This window comes from Rhipicephalus microplus, chromosome 10, assembly GCF_043290135.1.
Source record: "Rhipicephalus microplus isolate Deutch F79 chromosome 10, USDA_Rmic, whole genome shotgun sequence".
Classification (NCBI taxonomy): Eukaryota; Metazoa; Arthropoda; class Arachnida; order Ixodida; family Ixodidae; genus Rhipicephalus; species Rhipicephalus microplus.
In genome coordinates this window covers 15,259,213-15,279,615 of record NC_134709.1, presented here as the reverse complement: position 1 = coordinate 15,279,615, position 20,403 = coordinate 15,259,213, and the positions used below count along the sequence as shown (strand labels likewise).

The 20,403-nt window shown below is 47.9% G+C and overlaps 1 protein-coding gene across 3 annotated transcripts in view; it reads right to left on the bottom strand.

The window, feature by feature from the left end:
* Positions 1-3,653: 3,653 nt before the first annotated feature.
* The window catches only part of LOC119180793 (uncharacterized), a 50,674-nt gene continuing 33,924 nt past the window's right edge, over positions 3,654-20,403 (bottom strand). For 2 of the 3 annotated variants that reach the window (XM_075875084.1, XM_075875085.1), the window contains one exon: positions 3,654-6,262. In XM_075875084.1, coding sequence (XP_075731199.1) covers positions 5,905-6,262 — 358 coding nt within the window. In that variant the 3' untranslated portion in view covers positions 3,654-5,904. Of the gene's footprint in view, positions 6,263-19,420; positions 19,502-20,403 lie in introns of all 3 variants that reach the window. The other variant, XM_037431929.2, reaches the window with a different exon arrangement.

Here is a 20,403-nt window from a genome sequence, read left to right as displayed (position 1 = left end):
AGTGAGCTCCTGAGGGACCTCTCCATTTTATTCTGCTTTATTTCCAACTTCAGTATCCTTTTCTTTTCTCCCCGGCTCTCGCGCTTCTTCATCTTCTGTCCAAATGCCTTGATTGATAGTGGGGTTTAACGTCCCAAAACCACTGTATGATTATGAAAGACGCCGTTGTGGAGGGCTCCGAAAATTTCGGCCACCTGGCGTTTTTTAACGTGCAAAGTCCAAAGGCTCATGCGGCTTCACCCTTCCCGGTTACCTTTAATTACACATCCAGGGTAATACTTAAGACATCTAAAATTGAGCAAAGAGAGAGAGAGAGATAAAAACAACTTCATTGAAAGTAAACGGACCCCTGTCTTGTCCACCTAAAAAAAAGCGCCGCCTATAGTCATCCTAAATGCCTACAAGTTTCAAATGTCCAAAAAGCGACTTCGTGATGTCTGGGAAGGAGTACGCCAGCCACTTATCTATGGTCTTCGGTAGAATTGAAGCATACTCAACTATTCAAGGTAACCGATGTACCAGACAATCTTCATTATTCCGTTCAGAGTGACTGTCTTTGTCACAGAAGTGCCATGAAATTTGGCACTGAATCTCTTATTCCTTTCATCACTAGTACGAGATCGGTGACTTGAACGTCTGGCATGTCTGACTGATGCCTTTTGTAAACCTTATTTTCTTTTTCATTCATTTACTGTGCCTTTCCACCTGTGCTTTTGTTGCCTCTCCTCAACTATCTTCATATTTCCCTATATAGTGCCCCAACTCATGGTCTGCTTGCAGAATGGGGGGGTCTCTCCTGAAGAAACGTATACTGCGGACTGCACCCCAAGCCACTTGTATAGGATCAATAAAGATGTTTTACGGCTGCTTCTATAGAGCATTTCTATCAATCAGGAAAGCTACTGTACACCTCGATGTACTGTTTCACATCTCGAATGGTACGTTGTACAAGCCTATCCGCGGCGAGATAGTATGGTGCACAGAACTTGATCGATATATTGCCGCCTCGAGCCCATCGTGGTAGTTTTCCATTCTTGAACGCGGGGCCGTAGTCATATACAATTGTCTACGTAGTCCTAATGTCTCTTTCGAGGAGGGTTATGTCGCTTAATCGCACCTTTCGAGGAGGGTTGTGTAGCTAATTCGTAACTTCTTTTTTCTGCTCGTGGCGCGACTATCCTGGTGCATTCATCTATGGTGCATACATCTGAGAAAAGCTTACGTTTTTCTGACTCCTTCCCATTTCTTACTTAGCTCCGCCAAATCCAGGTGTACAACTGCAAAAAGCACGTTTGAGTGGCAAGGCAGTATCACGGCGTCCGTAAGGCTGTTTATGTTTGAATAACGTGGCGCACTTGGCACACATGGCAAGAACGAACCTACTGGCTTACGTCTTTCTTCATACGAGACCACGTAAATCTCTTGACAATAATTTGTTTTAAGTGCGACAAAATCTGTCGTTTCCTACAGATTACGGGATTTCGTGGTGCAAATAACGCACTCTGGAAACAAAGGCTGGTGGAAGTTGATGCCAACGTTCAGTGAAAACCAGTTTTTTTTTTTTTTGCCTTTCCACAGCTTGACTCCATTTATTTCTTCTGATCGTTCTGTGTTGTTTTATATAACATCAATCTTGACAGGGCAGCCGCATCGCTTAAAGGGAAACTCCGGTGATTTTTCGATATTCACTGATTTCGATAAAACTTCGAACATATCTTCTCGTCGGTACCGTGGGGATATGTACCAAAATATACCGCCGTAAGTGATTATTTTTTTTTATAAAATGAATTCGAAAAATTAGTAACCAATTCTGGAATCACACCTATAAACCCGGGCCACACTGTGTGTGTGATGTAAGTGCCTATACTCTTCTTCAAAACCTTGCCTCACACAACAGACGGATGCAGCGTGCGCTTTCTTAGACGAGGTGCCGACAACCTGCGACAATAGTTTTTTTTTTTTTCAGCAGCATATCGTGTTAATCGTCGTTGACATCGGGTCTTACGCTAAGCATGTACAATGTTGAGCAAAAAGGAGATCTATTCGGGTCATGTCAGATACTTTACGCTCTGGTGAGTCGAAATGGAAAGGCGATGCTTTCGCGCTCAGATAGTATAGCTGCAATGATCGCTGAACTTGTCACTGGTAAGTTCAGACGTGCCGGCACAGTTTGATTCTGCGTTGGATGACAACGCCAACGTGTTCATCGCGCGATAGAAGGACCTCGCGTGGTTTGTTTACGCTCTGGCCAGCCGCGGTAGTTTGTTGCGACGTCATCGTCTATACCAGACCGGGGCAGCTGTCTGTTTCGGTTTTGGTTTTGACTGAATGTTTTTTTTTGCTTATTTAAAAAGGTTTACGTGTCTTTCAGCAAAAATAACCACCCCGGCTGTTACAGGACTATTCACATAGGGCTATGACAGGGGCCAAGGTTGTGGGGGAGGTAACACGTCTATAGGTGAAGTAACACAGAAAAAGAGCTCGTATACTAGAAATGACCTGGAGCAATATTGCAAGACGAGCTAGTTGGTTTGAGTGCACCGTAACTTATTTTTAGCGCACGCTGACACATGGACACGGAGAGGGAACTACACCAGGGCTTTCTATCAACTGCAGGGACTGTACATTGTGTCCAAAAAACGGCACTTGCCTATGCTCCTCACGGGAAGCTTGTCAAGAAAACCCTTACACGCGCTAGCAATGTCGATAGCAGTTGTTTTGAGATCTCTATCGGACACACAAAAAAAGCGAGAACAAGAAAGCATTAGTAAAACAGGCAGAACGCTGCAATATGCCCATGTGTATGGTCGCAGAGTGAGACATGGTCAGTCGCGTCTAATAATGGCGTTTCGATTGTTCGATCCGTGTGGTTGTTGCTGCGGGTGGTCGCTTGCATAAATCTCAAGATGGAGGAGGAGGACGGTCAACGTCCATCGGGGACACGTGGACCACGTTGTTAAACGACGTTATTGCTGAAAGCAAAACCCCGCGATACCATTGTAGGAGCGATTGCTCTGTCAAATACTCCTGTTTTTGTGACTTATCCACCGCGGTCTCTAACTCAACCTCAGCTATAGTGGGCCGCAGTGAGGAAACTTGGTCGTTAAAGACAGAGAGGGTGAAGAAGTTAAAAGCAAGGAATGGGGAACTGTGCACAGTCGTAAACAGGGGGTGGGGAGGTGCCCTGCACACCTCACCCCCGTTTTTTTTTTTTTCGTTGCAGGCATTCGTGTACGGATGTGTCACTCAAGCTATACTGAACAAAGTAATCTGCGTGTGGTCGCGTGACCACGGTTTCAGACTCCTGTGTATACACCTTATAGAAACTTGTGCCTTTACTTTCGCCTGCGCATTTCGAAAAGGCGATGCTTTATATCATTCGTATACGTTTATATAAATTTATGGGTTTGTTTGAATTTGTTTCGTCTACCCAGTTCCGAGTGAGCCCACTCACGCATTTGGCGCAGGAAACTGCAAATGGGACATGTTTTCTGCAGGTTTGTTGGACGAAGCTTCGAATTAAACTTGAACATTTATCGCGAAGGTGGCTTCTTGGCAGACGCTAACTGAAGCGTTCACACAGGCCTTCGAGTTGACGCTGCTCGTCCTACTGTTGCCCGCGGAAGATTCTTGCAGTAATGAAGCGAGACAAATCGAAAAATAAAGTTTATTTGTCAACCTATTTTTTTTTGTGTGTGTGTGAAATGACACTGCCGCAAAGTCTCTACAGGGCAGAATGCACTTCAGGGTTGCATATCGCTTTATTATTTTCTTGCGAACACAGTGCGTAAAAATAGATATGACAACCATGGTCGAACACACATGGCAAGATAATACAAATTGTAAACGTTTCATGACAAATAATTTTAGGTAGACGACTTCTGGTTTCTTTATATGTACACACAAAAAACCTCAGCCGACTGTCGTCCAGGCACATATTTTTACACGAGCCAGCGGACAGTGGAAACCTGGTAGGAATATTACCGAAGTGGCAACATGATTTATGACAACCTTGGTTGATATGCAAAAAAAAAAAAAACAATGCGTTTAGACCTAGTTAACAATAAAAGGAAAATGATTGAGTTTTCTATAATGTTTACTAGAGAGAAATGTGGCGCAGCGATTGTTCAGCTATCATGTGAAGGATGTGCTGTGTAGTACATAGATGTATACGTATAGTCTTACTGCTCGCGGCTTCGAACGTTCTTGTGGCTTGGTATCAACGCCTCCTAAAAAATTATGCCTGGAACGTAAGTCGCGAACGTGCTGCCCTACCCTCTGATTTTACCCTCCTCCATCGGTACGACGGCGAGCGTCTCCGACGGCCGCCCCCTGCGAACACAGCAATGCTCTCACAGTTGCCTCCGAGCAACCGTGATGTCACGTGACAGAGCGGTACGGTTACGTCACGTGACTGAACGGTCCGGAGGCGAGCGGTCTCATGCGGCGGCCGGTCGCAACACTAGGCAGGAGGCATGGCCTCCGAGATTGCGCGCTGGAAGAAGGCTCCCAATCGAAAAGAGAGCGACGTTCTATAACGTACTTTTTATAGGAAGCGTTGCTTGGTATATTCCTGTGCTTCGGCTTTTGTTTCGGAAAGAATGACAGCTCGTTGTGAACTTCGTCAACTGTTTCGAATTGGCCAGTCTCAAGGTGGAGAAGTAGGAGTGCATAAGTTTTGGTATAGTACAACATATATAGCACACTATAATTTCGGTGATATTTGTATTGCGACAAAACGGTTCACACTGAGCCAAAAGAGGGAAGCTTAGGGAAATGTATGCACTACGCATCGTTCCCATGCCGAGTGAAACGCCATGCGCTGCAACTCCCACGTATACACTATAGCGCCAGATTTTCCTCTATTGAATCAGTGTGGAACTCTGCGGGGTCAAAATGACACAGAATACAAACGCGCGCGGAAAGTTTATCACCTGCAGGTTACGGTACACAGGGAAAGCAAGTCATTTGGTGGGAGATCCGAGACAAAAAGACTTGGAGATTCTCTGAGAAGTGGCAAAGTGATCACAGAACATTGTTTCGATAACGTATATCGCAGTAACAAAGCTAAGGAACGTGCAAAGAACATATGCAGCGTGCCGTAATCTGCGGCAGCGCAACCCCACGTATCTGTGAGGGTGTGTATCAAAATTGTGTACTGAAAGACAACGGAGCCTGGGACGACGCCACTCTCGGCACCTAAGTGGAAAGACCTCGGGCAGCTTGTTGCGTAGTTGTTGCGCAGCGATCCCTGACGTTGTGACGCCATTTTAAGTCATGAAACTGCGTGCTTGCCGCCATGCTCAGTGGTTCGAAACATTGTTAGTCTCTTCTTTATTTGTTGGCTGGCTTCTTATAATCTTCTTAGAAAGCGCCGCAAAGATCGATCACGTGTATTTTCTGACCTTCAGAATATATCGGGCACTCTCCACAATGCATCTAAGTCTATTGTACTGTTGCCTCCACAGTGAGCTCCGACAGTGCGCCTACAGTACAGCGTACGGAGGCAACGGTCGTACAAACGGCAGCATGAGCCAATAAACCTCATTCAAGGACGCTGAATTACGCGGAACGCCACGTTTAAGCTTCCGGACCAAAACGACGCGTTAGGATGCTCGTAGTCTCAATTGAAATCAACAGAAGACAGCGCCAGTCGCGTGTTGATTATCGCTATAGCAAAAGCACCGTCGATGACGCACAACTCTATCGCACGCACGCTAACGATGCTGACCTGGAGTACCTGTGACATCCAAACGACGGAGCTAAACCATTGCACCATTACCACCGATCACGGGGACCCTTTCGCCCGACTATAGGGTCGTATTTAAAGTTCGTCAGTAATAAGTACGAAGGCAGTTCCACAAACAAGAAGAAGGCGTGGCCTCATGACGTCACGACAGGTCGTCACGTGAGCCCCAGTCTCCGCAGGACGTGTAGGAAGCGGCTGTTCTCGAAGAGCGCCGAGTTGATCATGGCCAAGATGACGGCCAGGACCATGATGGGTAGCACGACGGCGACCGCGTAGTACAGGACGACCAGGAACGAGGCCAGCAGGACGATGCCGACCAGGATGAGCGCGTCGGCGCCCCACGGGTACTGGAGAATCTCGGAGGCCACGACCAACACCGATTCGAGAGCGCGGCTGGTCCAGGAGACGGGCTTCTCGGGGTAGGCGCCCGCAGTGGTACCGTCGGTCTTGTGGGTCGCCGCCGCGGAGACGCTGGGACGGGGATTCGGGTCCGGCTGTGAGAGGTCGTCGTCCCTGCGTGAAGCAAGAGACGGGCGTGAAAATAACGAGCAAGCGTGCGCTCTCTGATACCGAGCGGAAAGGGCACTGAATGGATTTTTTTTTAACTGCCATGAACCCTTTTCATATTCGGCCAGTGTGGTTCCCTGCACTGCATGCTTGAACAAGTAATGGCGGCACCTGTCGTGCTTCAATGGAAGACGCGCGGTCCTAGTTGAACGTGCTGGGACGTCTCTATTATGAGTGTTTATATTGTCACGTGCTTGCGGCACGAAAGCAAAAAAAAAAAAGATGACGATACAGTTATAAGCATGTGCTACCGGGGTGTCCTGGCACTTGCCTTCTCTGAGGGTTTTGGCCAAGGATTGAGTAGTTGCGATTGATTTTTCTCCGTGATTGATAGATGTTTCGCTAGTGTCATGTTTGATTAGTGAGCGTTTTTTTTTCCCGGATAGTAACGCCAGACAGATGCCGTTTTCCTAACCTGGACCAGGGGCTTTCCTCTGGTTTGATTATCTTCCTCTGCAGGAGTTACCTGTAGACTTGTTCCTACGCAGTGGCGCAGTACAAAGGCCTCTACCATTTCGCCTCCATTAAAATGCGACCGCCTGTACTGGGATCGAACCCGCGACCTTCGGGTCGGCAGTCCAGCGCCTCAGCGGACTCCATAGATTGCCGTTGACACCGTTGAGAAAGAGATAGAGCGCTTGTTGAAAGAGCAGAATGATGAGCTCGCGTATAGTCGCTAACTTTCTTTTCTGCAGGGAGGGAGGAAGAAGGGGGAAAGGGGCAATAGAAGAGTGTGAGCAGGAAGACATGTTAAGAATAAGAATAAGATGTATAGGTGTTGGAATAGCAGGCTTAAGGGATGAATTTACAGTTTTGGCAGTTTGCGTAAGAAATATATGAAAAAAAACATAAAAGAACACTCACGGACACAACACACACTTTTTTTTGTCTGAAATGTCAAACTTCGCTCGGAAGACGAATAGATCCGATCTATGTGATTGATTGATTGATATGTGGAGTTTAACGTACCAAAACCACCATATGATTCTGGGAAACGCCGTAGTGGAGGGCTCCGAAAACTTAGACCACCTAAGGTTTTTTTAACGTTCACCCAAATCTGAGCACACGGGCCTACAGCACTTTCGCCTCCATCAGAAATGTAGCCGCCGCAGGCGGGACTTGATAACGCCACCTGAGGGTCAGCAGCCGAGTACCTTAGCCACTATACCACCGCGGCGGGGCCCGATGTATGTGAATACAAGTTCAATGCGTTTCACATATGAATTACGGTGTTGCCTTGTTTGACACGGGAGACTATCTGCGCCGCTACAGCCGTGTTGCCAAACACTGCCGAGCAAACGAGCGAATACTCATCGCTAAAGAAGCCCGAAAGAAGCGGGAACATGACAAATTTTCCTATCCTTGAAACTATTTTTAAATTTTGATTAAAAAATCTCTCAATTACGAGAAGGAGGAAAAACCTTCATTTAAGCTGGCGATGCCAGATTAGTCGAATTCGGAGCTATCGAGCAGGGTCGTCTCCCAGCAATGTTTGGTGAGGTTGGGGATGGGGGTTAATTTTGGGTTCATTTGGCAGGCCCAGAACATATGGCAAGTGTTGGTCCCTTCACCACATGTAGTACTGGCACCGCCCATTTATTACGAAAGAGAGCCCAAACAGCCAGCAGATATTTTAGTACAATGAAAACATGCGCAACTATGAACGAAAGCACATAGATAACTTTTAACATTGTCTTCATTCAGTTTAAGATATGTTTGTCAGTGCACCATTAACGTCACTTTTTAATTCCCCAAACGTTTGTTTGACTTTAATAGTCAACCATAGGCGTGCGAAGGGCAGAAAGGGGGGGAGGCGCTAAATTTGGCTTTACACTGGCTTAGTTGGAACGGGGGTTTTCAACCAACGCTGTGGTTTTGTTTAACGAATGCCTCCACCATCTTGGTATTACCACAAAAAGCCCGTGAAGATAACCGGCTCAAATTCGTATACGCTTTGATTGCATTTCATGCCGTCTCATGTTTGTTGGACCTGTGCTCCGCGAGGCAACAAGGCCATACTTGTCTTCGATTCAGTTCACTCAAGGCTGGGGCCCACGCTGTGCCCACACTATTTCGTCCAGTTCCACCAAACAAGTGGAGCACTTAAAATGTGCAGGCTGTATACTCTCACGATGTTTTGAGGTCCGTGGCGGAAACAACGCTCAAATCTATCAAGGATGTTAGTCGTGCTACAACTCCCTGTGAGACAACACAAGTGTGAGAGAAGCAGAAAGTCGCAGTAATCCCTTACTTGCATTGAATTAGCCACAATATGAGGTGCATTGGCAAGCGAGCCGATATAAACGTTTTTTTTTTGTTTTCAGCCCCTTAAAAGCTTTCGAAAATATACCGTCGGGTTAATTCTGACGCAAGACCACGAAAACTGTACACTACCGAGCACGAAGATAGGTTCGCCCCACGTGAATAATGCGCAGTATATTGTACAGTGGTCAACTCTCACTGTCTGGAACGATGGAGTGTCGCGCACTGAACAGCACGAGCGACATCTGCAGCCGCAATTACGCCACATCTATTCTGTCGTTGTATACGTATAGCGTGGACCCATTGTTTCGCAGCCATTTAATTGTTACGAGAAGTGTCGCCTTCATTTTTTTTTTTTTAGTGGAAGTTGTACGCGATGCGATTCACCCCAGTTTCTGTGGAACATAACCGTTTATGAGGGTGATAGTTTTTTTTTTCGAAAAGGCCGCGCAAATTTCTGTGGCGGTTCCCCGCTACAGATGGAGGGCGCTCAGTCCAACCTTAATTAGTCGGCCCAGCGAGGAGTCGTCGACCGCGTACACCTACTGCATAGAGTTTCTCAAAATTAACTAGAGGGCACTCTGGCGCTGCGATCGTTCAGCGACCATGGCAATGATGGGTAGCATACACATTTGTCTATAGTCTTCGTACTTGCGAGCGGTGAATCGTACTTGCGGCTTCGTTTATTGCTGTGTTTCGATTTTGTTTTGAAAGAAAGATTCAACCCTTTTAAACTTCGTGACTCGATTTGGAAAGGTAAGTCTAAAAAAATAAGGTGATGAAGCGCAATCCCTGAACATTTGCCGATTGTTGTTTCATGAGAAAAAAAGCTTCAAGCCACACGAACACACACGGAGCCAAAAGCAGGCCAGAAGTACGAAAATTAGACAAATGTGTGTACTACCCATCATTCCCATGCTCGCTGAAGCGCCGTGTGTTGCAGCTCCCATAGACACTAGCGTCAGAGTTCCCTCTAGTAAGTATTGTGTGAAACTCTATGACCTACTGAACGGCGTGGCGATGAGGTTCTGGACAACAGAGGTCTCCCCAACGACCCACAAAGAACTTACGAAGTATGTACTTTTATCTTAGAAGGACAAAGTATCCGCCACCGCTTAGTAAACTGAACAGGCCGCATGCATCGACGCTCGGACTCTTGCAGGTCGGGGCATATCCGAATCCCGCACTCTTGCGCAGAATGTATCCAAAGATTCATATACGTCAAACACGTGCGCGTTTTGCGGAGACAGCTTAGATCACATGCTCTGGCGGTGCCCTGCGTTACGGGTTGAGGACGTTACATCGTCCTAGTGGGATGCTGCGCTACGATGTCCGGATTTAGGGACGCGACCATGGGCAGTTAAAGGTACCCACGATACGGCGGAGAGGCTAGGCCTACCTGTCCCGACGTGGGAGCGGCCCGTTATGTGCTAGTTCACGCCCCGACGGACCTATACTTTTTCATACACACCACACCTGTTTTTTTTGGGGGGGGGGGGTCGGGAGGGGGGTGTAACTATATCCTAATTCAATTGGGCCAATAGTGAGTATTGGGATATATATTCAATCTCTGATGTGCACACACTTGTTTACGCTGATGACAGTTTCATGATACGAGGTGAACGAGCGATTTGCTAAACAGTTTCGCAGTTACAAGCGTAAAACGGTTCCGCATACCACTTTGACATCGCGTTTCACCAGTAAGACACAACGTAGTAATACCTTTTCTTAGGAGCCAGCGCGATCTACCGTTCGCCAAAGCCAAGCCAAACATAGCTTCCTGAACATTTGTGATAACGCAAGGTATACAAATTATTTCGGCAGCAGGAACGCCAGCATGGAGCAAACATTCACCGATCAAACGGCGCCGTCTGCCTCCATCAAGAGTCTCGCATCAACTCTCCCCCCCCCCCCCCCCACGCACGCACAGACGAGTCGTCTTTTTCGCGCCCAAACCCTCACAGCCAGGCGAGGGCAACGACCACGCAGTCAACAAGATCAAGGACACGCGTAGCGCGGTGGAAGCCAACGCGTTCGAGCCAGCGCCTCCGCTCTGCTTTCGTCCATCTTCCCTTCTTTCGTTCCTCCTGTTTATCCTCATCTAGGGAAACGGCGGATTCAACAAATTCAAATCAACCAATAACAACAGCGTTTGCATTCGGCACTGAAAATACATGCCGCGGTTTATTGGACGCACGCACACTGAGCGCTCGGAGTGGTGGCGACGGGGGAGTTGTTGGCGATTCTTCCGAGTAACCGTGATATTTAAAAGGCGGCAGACGTAACGGCTCTTAGGCCTTCTGTGGTCATGTTACGGATGGGCCTATCGAAGACTGAAACTGCGTCGTTGCTCGAAGGGGTTTGACAGCCTGCCGGGCAGCAGAACTGTACCCTCCGAAACTTCAGCTGGGGCTGTGTCTTGCGGACGTTGCAGACGGCTCGGTACTACGCTGAACGAAGGGTCGACCTCCATTTCGTCAGGTCGGAACGGCGCATCGGAGGGCTTCTAAGCGTGAGTACGTATGAAAATAATGCGTACATTGCTCAGGTGCTGCCTATACAAACCTTAAGAATGCACGTACAAGCGCGTAAATAGTTTAAAAATGAGATATTCGCTGTTCATCGTCAATGCCGACTCGCGACAAGTTTATTTTTCCTTTGTATACGCTCGAACTGGGTTTCGTAGTGCTTTTAGCGACTGTGGCATGATGTTGAGGAACATCGGCGCTTGGATGGAGATTCGTTCGTTAGACGAATTCGGGCAGGTCGCGTGACCCATGGCGTGCCCGTGTTTGAGCGTGAAACGGGAAAGACACCCGGCGGCGTCGTCTGTCTCGCCGCCATTTTCGCTGGCTTCCCGGGCAGGGAGGTTACGAGTGCGCCATGTTGTGTTCCGCTGCTAACGGATGGTTTGAATTTGGGGAACGGACAGCAGTTGGCGTTCTGATACAAACCCTCCCCGCTTTATCTCTGCTCTCGCAATCTCTCTCTATATCCTCCTGTATTTACTGTACTGTTCCTTTGCGCAGCGGTGGCAATGGAAGCCTGCATATGGTGCTGTTACTGCTACTTGTTTTGGGGGCGTATACTCATTTGATATATATTACTTTGAAATATGTTCCCTCCTTCAATGTAGCGGGCAAGTTACATTGAAAGAAGGAGCTTGTTTGGGTTTATGCCATTTTGTGCGATATCGTTGTATGTGAACGATATCTGTGTGAGATTAGCCATATCTCGAAGACCTCGGATTTTAGAAGGGATGGAAGTTTTATTAACTGCGAGCGCTTGATATTAGCAAGAGACATTCGGAGTATTTGTGAAGAAACACCAGGAGTAAGATTGATACAGAGGAGTGGTTAGCGGTGTGGCTAGCGCAGTAACTATGAACATTTAGGCACGATGGCGAGCGTTGGCGTCCGTGAGCATAAGCGGGCGCAGGAATCTCTTCAGGGGTAGGGGGGGGGGGGAGGGGAAGATTTATTGCAGTGCCTCCTTCTTATGAGGTCAATGTAAGGGTCAGACTGGGAGCTCCCTCCCCCCATACTCATAATAGGCGAACGGGTCGTGGAAAACCCCCACCCCGCGCATGCATATGGGTCAGTGATGTTCCGTGCGGAGAATTTTCCCTTTTTCGGGGAATTTTCGCCTGTAACTTTGAGCCAAAGGGGAAAAGGGAATCTTCGTGATATTGCAGCGAATTTCAGAAATGGTTAAATTCTCGTATGGCGACCGATAATTAGCGGTCACAGTGCGTCTTCATCTGCTGTAATCGGTTCTGACGCATGTATGCCACGCAAGCATAACCCTTGAAATTGGTGCTGATATTTAGCCCTGCCGCGGTGGTCTAGTGGCTAAGGTACTCGGCTGCTGACCCGCAGGTCGCGGGTTCGATTCCCGGCTGCGGCGGCTGCATTTCCGATGGAGGCGGAAATGTTGTAGGCCCGTGTGCTCAGATTTGGGTGCACGTTAAAGAACCCCAGGTGGTCGAAATTTCCGGAGCCCTCCACTACGGCGTCTCTCATAATCATATGGTGGTTTTGGGATGTTAAACCCCACAAATCAATCAATCAATCATGGTGCTGATATTTAGGCGGAGCGATTTGTAGTTCACTAGTGGTGTTAAACTTGAAGCCCACAATGAGCAGCGTACTAACAGTATACTAAATAATAAAGTCATGCTTTTGTTGTGCGGCAGTGGAGGGGCCACTAATGACTTCAAAAGTCGCCAGTACGCGAGACCCGCGTAAATATAGTAAGTGTGTGCGAGGATGGGGGCGGAAATTAGTACTGTTGGGCAGGGAATCCTGCTGGGAATTTCGTCAACGTTTGCAGGGAAAAATATCCGCGAAATAGAGAATTTTCATGTCTCTGCACGGGAATTATTCGGCGTGTAGAACGGAACATCACTGACATGGGCATGAACGCTATCTCGGCATACATCAGCGAACAGCTCGTATACCATTCTGCGCGTTGCGATCTTTGCTTCGTGCTCTATCAGCGCACTGATGCGAGAAACGGCAAGAAAGCTACCTCTCTCGGGAGTGATCGTATTTCGATACACCGGCATTTGTTGCTCGAGATCGGATCAAAGCGAGTTAGCTGGTAGCCTTACTTCGTGTAGAATTACGACGTGCATTGCTATCCCGTTCACACTATTTCGCTAATTTCGGTGGATCATACTTCTTTTTTGAAATTCAAGGGGCGAAATTTCTCTACCTCACCATTTGAACTTACCAAATGAACTCACCAAGCACGTATGATTATGAACGTGAGTGAGTGCCTGCCCATTGGCGTGAGCAGGTGTGACTATGAACGTGAATGAGTGACTAAGAGTGTGAAATTGCGCGAGTGCCAACGTGATAGAGTAAGTATGAGTTTCAATAGATGAGTGAGAGTGTATTGTAAGTGTTGCGATTGTGTGGAGGTGTGAATGGCATGCTTGAGCTGGTAGGTAAGCGAGTGCACGTGATATGAGTGACTATCGGATGATGCGAGCAGGTGTGACGAAACGTGAGAGAAAACTTAAGAGTGTGTAATAGTGTGTATGAGTGTGATTGGCTGCGAGTGTGAACTGGAACGAGTACCCACGGGCACGAGTAGGCGACGGTAAACCTGAGTATTTATGAGCGTCAGTGGGCACGAGTGTGCAGGCGAGTTGAAATGGGCGTGAGGTGTGAGTATGAGAGTGAGTGGCTATGAGTGTGAGTAGGCGTGAGCATAAAATGAGTGCGTGCCTACGAGTGTGAGTATACGTGAGTACGATCGTGAGTGTCTGAGTGTAAGTAGGCGGGAGCATGAACGTTAGTGAGCGGTTGTGATCAGTTTCAGTGCTCGCGAGTGTGAACATGAGTGAACTCTCATTAGGTATAAAATAAGCGTGAGTATGAACGATATATTTGTATGTACGTCATACTCACATCTAACCATGAGTATGAGTAGATAAGAGTATGAAAGTGAGTGCCCATGAGTGTGAGTACACGTGAGTATCAACGCGAATCGGTGCTTATGTGTGGGAGTATAGGCGTGAGTGTGATCGTTAGTGAGTGCCCATAAATGTTAGTACGAACGTGAGTGAGGACCTATAAGTTTGAGTAGGCGTGATTATGAAAGTGAGTACTCATTAGTGTGATCGTTAGTATGAACGTGAGTGAGGGCCTATGAGTGTGACTAGCCGTAACGTGAGTGAGTGCCCATGAGTGTGAGTATGAACGCGAGTGAGTATGAGTGCGTAGTCATTCAAAGTGCCGACCTATGCCCGCGTGGCACGCTGCCGCGCCTTCGTTCGTTCCGGGCGTTTTTGTCGGCCATGCTTGTGATAAGGCCGGACGCACACCGCTTCAAGAGTCACGTCGAGCACAGAACGCATGTCCTCCGGTTGCAGCAACGCCTGCAGACCTGTGTCGTATAGAGACAATGGTGGGTGCGAGAACAACAAGAAGAGCTCATTCACGAGTCGAGACAGCGGGAAACTGTGGCGTTTTTGTAATAATTCGCACTCACAATGGAATAGCGCAACGCCACCTGCAGTCCCATGCCAGGGAGCTAGGCTACAGAAACCGGCGCAAAAGTGACGTGTGACCGCAGTATGAAGCGGCCGGGGAGTGGCAACAAAAGAAGTCTTGTGATTACGAAAGAACAATTGCCTCCCCGCTACCGGTCGCGTGCTTCGTCGAGACAATAGTTATATAGGCGACCCCCGACTGCCAGCGTGCGCGATGCGAATATGTGGGCGCTGCCGACGAGATTTCGTGTTCGCCGCAGCTCACCTTTTTCTTTTCCATTTATTTACCTGTAGTATGCCGTTGCTTTTTCGTATGTTTTCGATATCTGGGACAAGCGGCATCGCCAGGACGAAATGATCTGAGATCGAAGGGTGTTTCGCCATCATTCCGCTTTGGGAAGGGCGCGTGAGCCGCGGCACAGTGAGAAAGGCGCGTTGACGTCATCGATAGCTTGCACGTGACGTCACGGATGAACAATGTGGCTCCAACATGGTGGCTTAGATGACGTTAAGGCTGTGCAATCATACGGCGATTAACCTGTTGCAGTGTGATAACGACGTCGCTAGAACGTTATTGGGACATCTGTGCACGAATAACGGAGGGGGCAGGCGATGTATACCGATGACACCACAGCGTGACACCGCGAAGTTCACATATGCCACCATGTTGGAGCTTCTAAGAAACTGTTTGAGTGACGTCACTGCAAGCCATCTATATGTAAAATGCCCATAATGTATTTGCCTAACATGACACGAAGCCTAAAGCCATCGTCTTCTCATTCTCACTCGATTTTATGGATATTTGTATTTCTTTATTTCCATCGATAGATGGCTAATGCAGTCATCATCAACGTTAGATCATCATGTTCTTTCTAGACATATCGTGCTTCAGTGATCAAGCTTGTCCCAGGACACTTGTCGGCTTTTTCTTCCTCTTTCGTGCGTTTGCCGGGTTACGCGCTGTACAAATTTACATCATATGTCGACATTAACCGTTATTCAGACTAGCAGGCGTTGGCACTCATTTAGCAAAGATTATAGGATGTCACTGTTAAACTGGCGCCAACCGCTGCGTGCACAGCTCGTAAGACTGGTTTGCCAGCTGTATTCGAGCGGATGCGGTAGGCGCTCGTCACCGTTCTCGGGCGCCTTTCAAATTGTGGAAGCGGGACAAAAAAAAAAGGGGGGGTGGGGGGTCGATCGATCGATATGTGGGGTTTAACGTCCCAAAACTACTATATGATTATGAGAGACGCCGTAGTGGAGGGCTCCGGAAATTTAGACCACCTGGCGTTCTTTAACGTGCACCCAAATCTGAGCACACGGGCCTACAACCTTTCCGCCTCCATCGGAAATGCAGCCGCCGCAGCCGGGATTCGAACCCGCGCCCTGCGGGTCAGCAGCCGAGTACCTTAGCCACTAGACCACCGCGGCGGGGCTGGGGGGGGGGGGGGGGTGTTCACTTATATATGACCTTGAACGTGGATGTATAGTTACGCATTTCTGTACGCTGCACGACAGAGGCTCCAGTGACATTCAATTGACCCTTTCTCGCGCTGAGCAGATTTGGTTGAATCCCTGCGAACTTCCTGACTATACAGTGCGTTTTGATGAGACCGGAGGACTCGCTGGATTCCGTGCCGACCGGTTGTGCCCTCGCGATCTCCGAACGACAGCGCAGCTCTGGCCGACTGGATTGGTCCTATACGCCACCTCCTGCCGCCGGTTCCCGACGACGACGACAGCGTAGCTACCATAGCGTAGCTCTGGCCGACTGGATTAGCCCCAGGCCATCTCCTGTTGCTCGCCAGTGGTGTTCCGTCCTCGGACTCCTGCGACCGTGTTCATGTTTCCTATCTTCTCTCTTCTCTTTACTTCCTTCGCTCCCTGTATATATATATATATATATATATATATATATATATATATATATATATATATATATATATATATATATATATATATATATATATATATATATAACCAGCCGTGAGTAGTCCTGCTTACGGCTGGTTATTTTTTCATCCACTTTTCTTTCTTATTTTACATTCCATTGGTTCTAATAACTTCCCCTGTACATTCCTTGGCATTACTGTCTGTTAGATGTCATATATATATATATATATATACATTTTAATCTTATTTTTTTAATCACTCCTTACCACCATTCCTTGTGAGCTACTGTTGAGGTGTCGCACCAGATGCAGACATCTACGGGGCTCACTTTTCTTTTCCCTTTTATAACCATATAAATGACGAGACTGGTTGGTTCATGGCTAGAAAACTGGATATAGCGCGAACAACATGCCAGGACCAAGAAGGACTAAGTGATATATTGTAGTTCGTTTCTGTCTTCTTGCTCGCGCTGTACCACATATTCTCCGCATTACCGTGGCCGGCCCAGGTCCAGTTATTTATATGTCCACCGCATCTGTTGTCTTGCCCATTGTATATGGTCTATACCGATCTTTATCGTAATCCTACCATTTTGCGCTCTGTAACGTGCATGCATAATCCTGAACTAATGCTCCCAGTAAAAAAAAATATAGTTATGTGCGGTACATGTCGGTTTGTGATGAGCTCCGCTTAATTTAGGTCTTTCCTAAGAGACTAAGGCAACGTGTATGCCATAACAGTGTACATAACCAAACGCGAATGATTGCATTCATCCATTAACTGTCGTCACGCGACGTCAGCATGCGGCCGTCATTGAAAGTGGGTGGAGCGTAACCGGGAAGTAACGCCTTTAAAACGCCTGTGTAGACGCACGTTTGCCGACTCCACCTACTTTCGCTCTCGGTGGCGCAAAAGGTCTCACGGCCGGAAGTCTGAACGACGACAATGTTTCTTGCTAGACGGGCGACGTCGTTTTTTTTTTTTGTTGTTGTTGTTCTAAAGGGTTTCAACGGAAAAGTGCGTGCACTCGTTGGGGCTGGCTCGCCCAGTTCAGTGCACTCTACGCGGCTGCGTCACACAGAACGCGATGCCGTCGTCGCAGGAAGCGTTCCGACAGGATGGCGAAAGGCGGAAGGAGCGACGCCTCGCGTATTCTAACAACGCCGACAAAATTTCAAGGCCGAAAGGCTGCCGCAGTGACGTCAGAGGTTGGGGGCCCAGTTGCCCAACTGAGCATGCTCAGTAAGACTTCTTTTTCCACATCTTTTATTCGGCCCAATCAAGCCCCAGCAGCTGCGAGAGCGGGAGCGTTGGTTCTCCTAAAACGTGAACGAAACGCAGGCTTTCTGCCGCGTTCGCGGCGTAACTGGGCCCCCACCCTCTGACGTCACTGCGGCAGCCTTTCGGCCTTGAAATTTAGTCGGCGTTGATTCTAAGCATTGTTGGATCGCGCTCGGGCGAAACACGCACTGCAGCGGCTTTGCGAGTTCCAGTCGGGTTTTAATGGGACGCATAAGTGAAATGCTATTGGCTGCGAGGAGCTCCACTTGAGAGGCCAGCGCTGCGATCGTTTTGACGTCACAGACGGGATGCGTAGTTGTGGAATACGGCAGCTTTGCTTTCGCGACACCACTTGCATCGTCCCCCGTGGCTGCACCGGTTCTTAGTCGCGATTTCACGGTGCAAATTAGACACGAGAGTGCCACCGGGGGCACCGATTCGTAGTTTGCTTGACCGTATTATCAGGTCTTGCCGCTTCTTTAAGCACTGAGCTTCAAAACAAAGGGAAACACGCAAGGTGTCCACAGCAAAAGCGCAGGAAATGCGGTGTTCTAGCAGACAAAGTCTGCCCGGCATCCTATGAGTGACGTCATCACGTAGGTGGCGCCACGGTATGTCCTCTAAGCCAATATCGGTTTATATTGATAAATGGTAATCTGAAAGCTCTAACGACCATAATGTCATCTTCGACTAGTCGTTTCGGAGCACTTGGAGCGCTCTCCTGAGAGAGAGAGAGGAGGAGGGAGGCCGAGAGGAAAACGAAACAACCTTTCTCTCATGAGAGCGCTCTAGCGCTCCGAAATGACCAGTCAAAGATGGCATAGCTACCCCATCATATGGTTTTTAACAGAGGATAAAATCAAAGCCAAAGCTTCACCTTTAAACTTCGCGTCGAATTCTTCGCGCAAGGTGTCACGGGTTTCAAACCGTATTTTCACGTTCTTGTAATCACGTTAGCCCTTGAACTAGGTTAGAGTGTACTAGAAGACACTGTAAATAGTTTTAACGTGGCCGCCCGCCTGTCGCATTTGGACGATTGGTACGCGTTCCCTGCATCGCTGTTCACACATATAAACACGTTCATACGCACGTTCAGACGTGCCAAGTTTGTTTAGGAGTGTTTGCAGTGTGCATCTAGTCCGCTTAGTTTCTTTTTAAGCTGGAACTGTGCTGGTGGGTTCGGTGTGCCGACGTGGTCAAGAGCGTCATGACGTCACGACTCACCGTTTTTTTTTTTGCGTTGCTGAACGCGTTCCACCGAATTGGGCATGTCCACAAATGCGACGCCGCCACAACAGCTACCCCGGTCGCAGAATAGTGTTATGGGCTAGCGAAGCAGGCGCACAACTGTGCCACCGGTTGCTAGGCAACGCACGTCGACGTTATCGCGTCGCGGGGTTTTTCGTTCGCGTTCTTAAACAGCTCCAATCCCAAAAGAATCGTTTGCCTGCTAGCCTGTGGTCCAGACTGGTCTTGTGGAACGATAAACTTGATTGCGCATTAGCAGCAACCATTTTGAAAGGCGTGAAAAAAGAAATGAATACGTTTGCGTCGGTCGGCATCGGCTCTGGGACATGTGCATGGAGTTCGAGTTCGATCAGGGTTTGGTGTTCCGCGGTTTGGTGTTCCGCGGAGTGTCTGTGTGATACGTGCAAGCTGCTTACCGCGCCCTCTGACGCCTGTAGACTCCTCGACAGCGGCGGCAGTGCACCTCCTCAGTGCTGGCGTCGGGCAGCGTCTGCGTCCTGCAAATGAGAACCCAAGAGTGGCAACTGCAGGCTTCAGTGGTTCATACGACTAACTAACTAACTAACTAACTAACTAACTAACTAACTAACTAACTAACTAACTAACTAACTAACTAACTAACTAACTAACTAACTAACTAACTAACTAACTAACTAACTAACTAACTAACTAACTAACTAACTAACTAACTAACTAACTAACTAACTAACTAATTAACTAACTAACTAATTAACTAACTAACTAACTAACTAACTAACTAACTCTAACTGTGCCTAGTGTAGCGTGTCCATCGAAGTGATAATCTGCAGCGATACACGGTGCTATGAAGTTAAGTGACTGCTGTTAGTCCACTCAGGAAGCCCTAATGAATGTGCACACCGAGTTTGAAGTCATTTCAAGAAACAAGCTGTGCGTGACATTTCTCCGAATTCGATGTGTTACACATTGCCGCCGAAGTCTGTTGCAGTCGTTGTTTAATATAAAAAAAAATCACAAACGTACTTTTGTGTGTAAGGTTTGACTGCTTGATTTTGAGAATTAATTCTTAGTTGAGATGTTCCGGCATTTTCACTAAGGTAATTTTATACACTAGAAAAATGCTCATGGATGAAAAGACCCGAGTCTGCGAACGGTAGCTTGTTGTGACTGTTCTCAGAACTAAGGGCAAATGGGCTTTCGATATTATCGATAGCTCTTTTTTAAACTATCGATGCTACAGATAGTCCATTTGCCGATAGTTCTGCATCACTACGACCATCCATCGCTTCGGCGTCTTCTCGCAGCAGCCGTTGCGTACTCGCGAGGACTTCGGCTCACCGCCGCCGCTTCGCAGCCAATTTTTCGTACCAACCGTTGCCTTCGTTTTTGTGTAACAGTGGTGTAATTCACGCGACGTCCG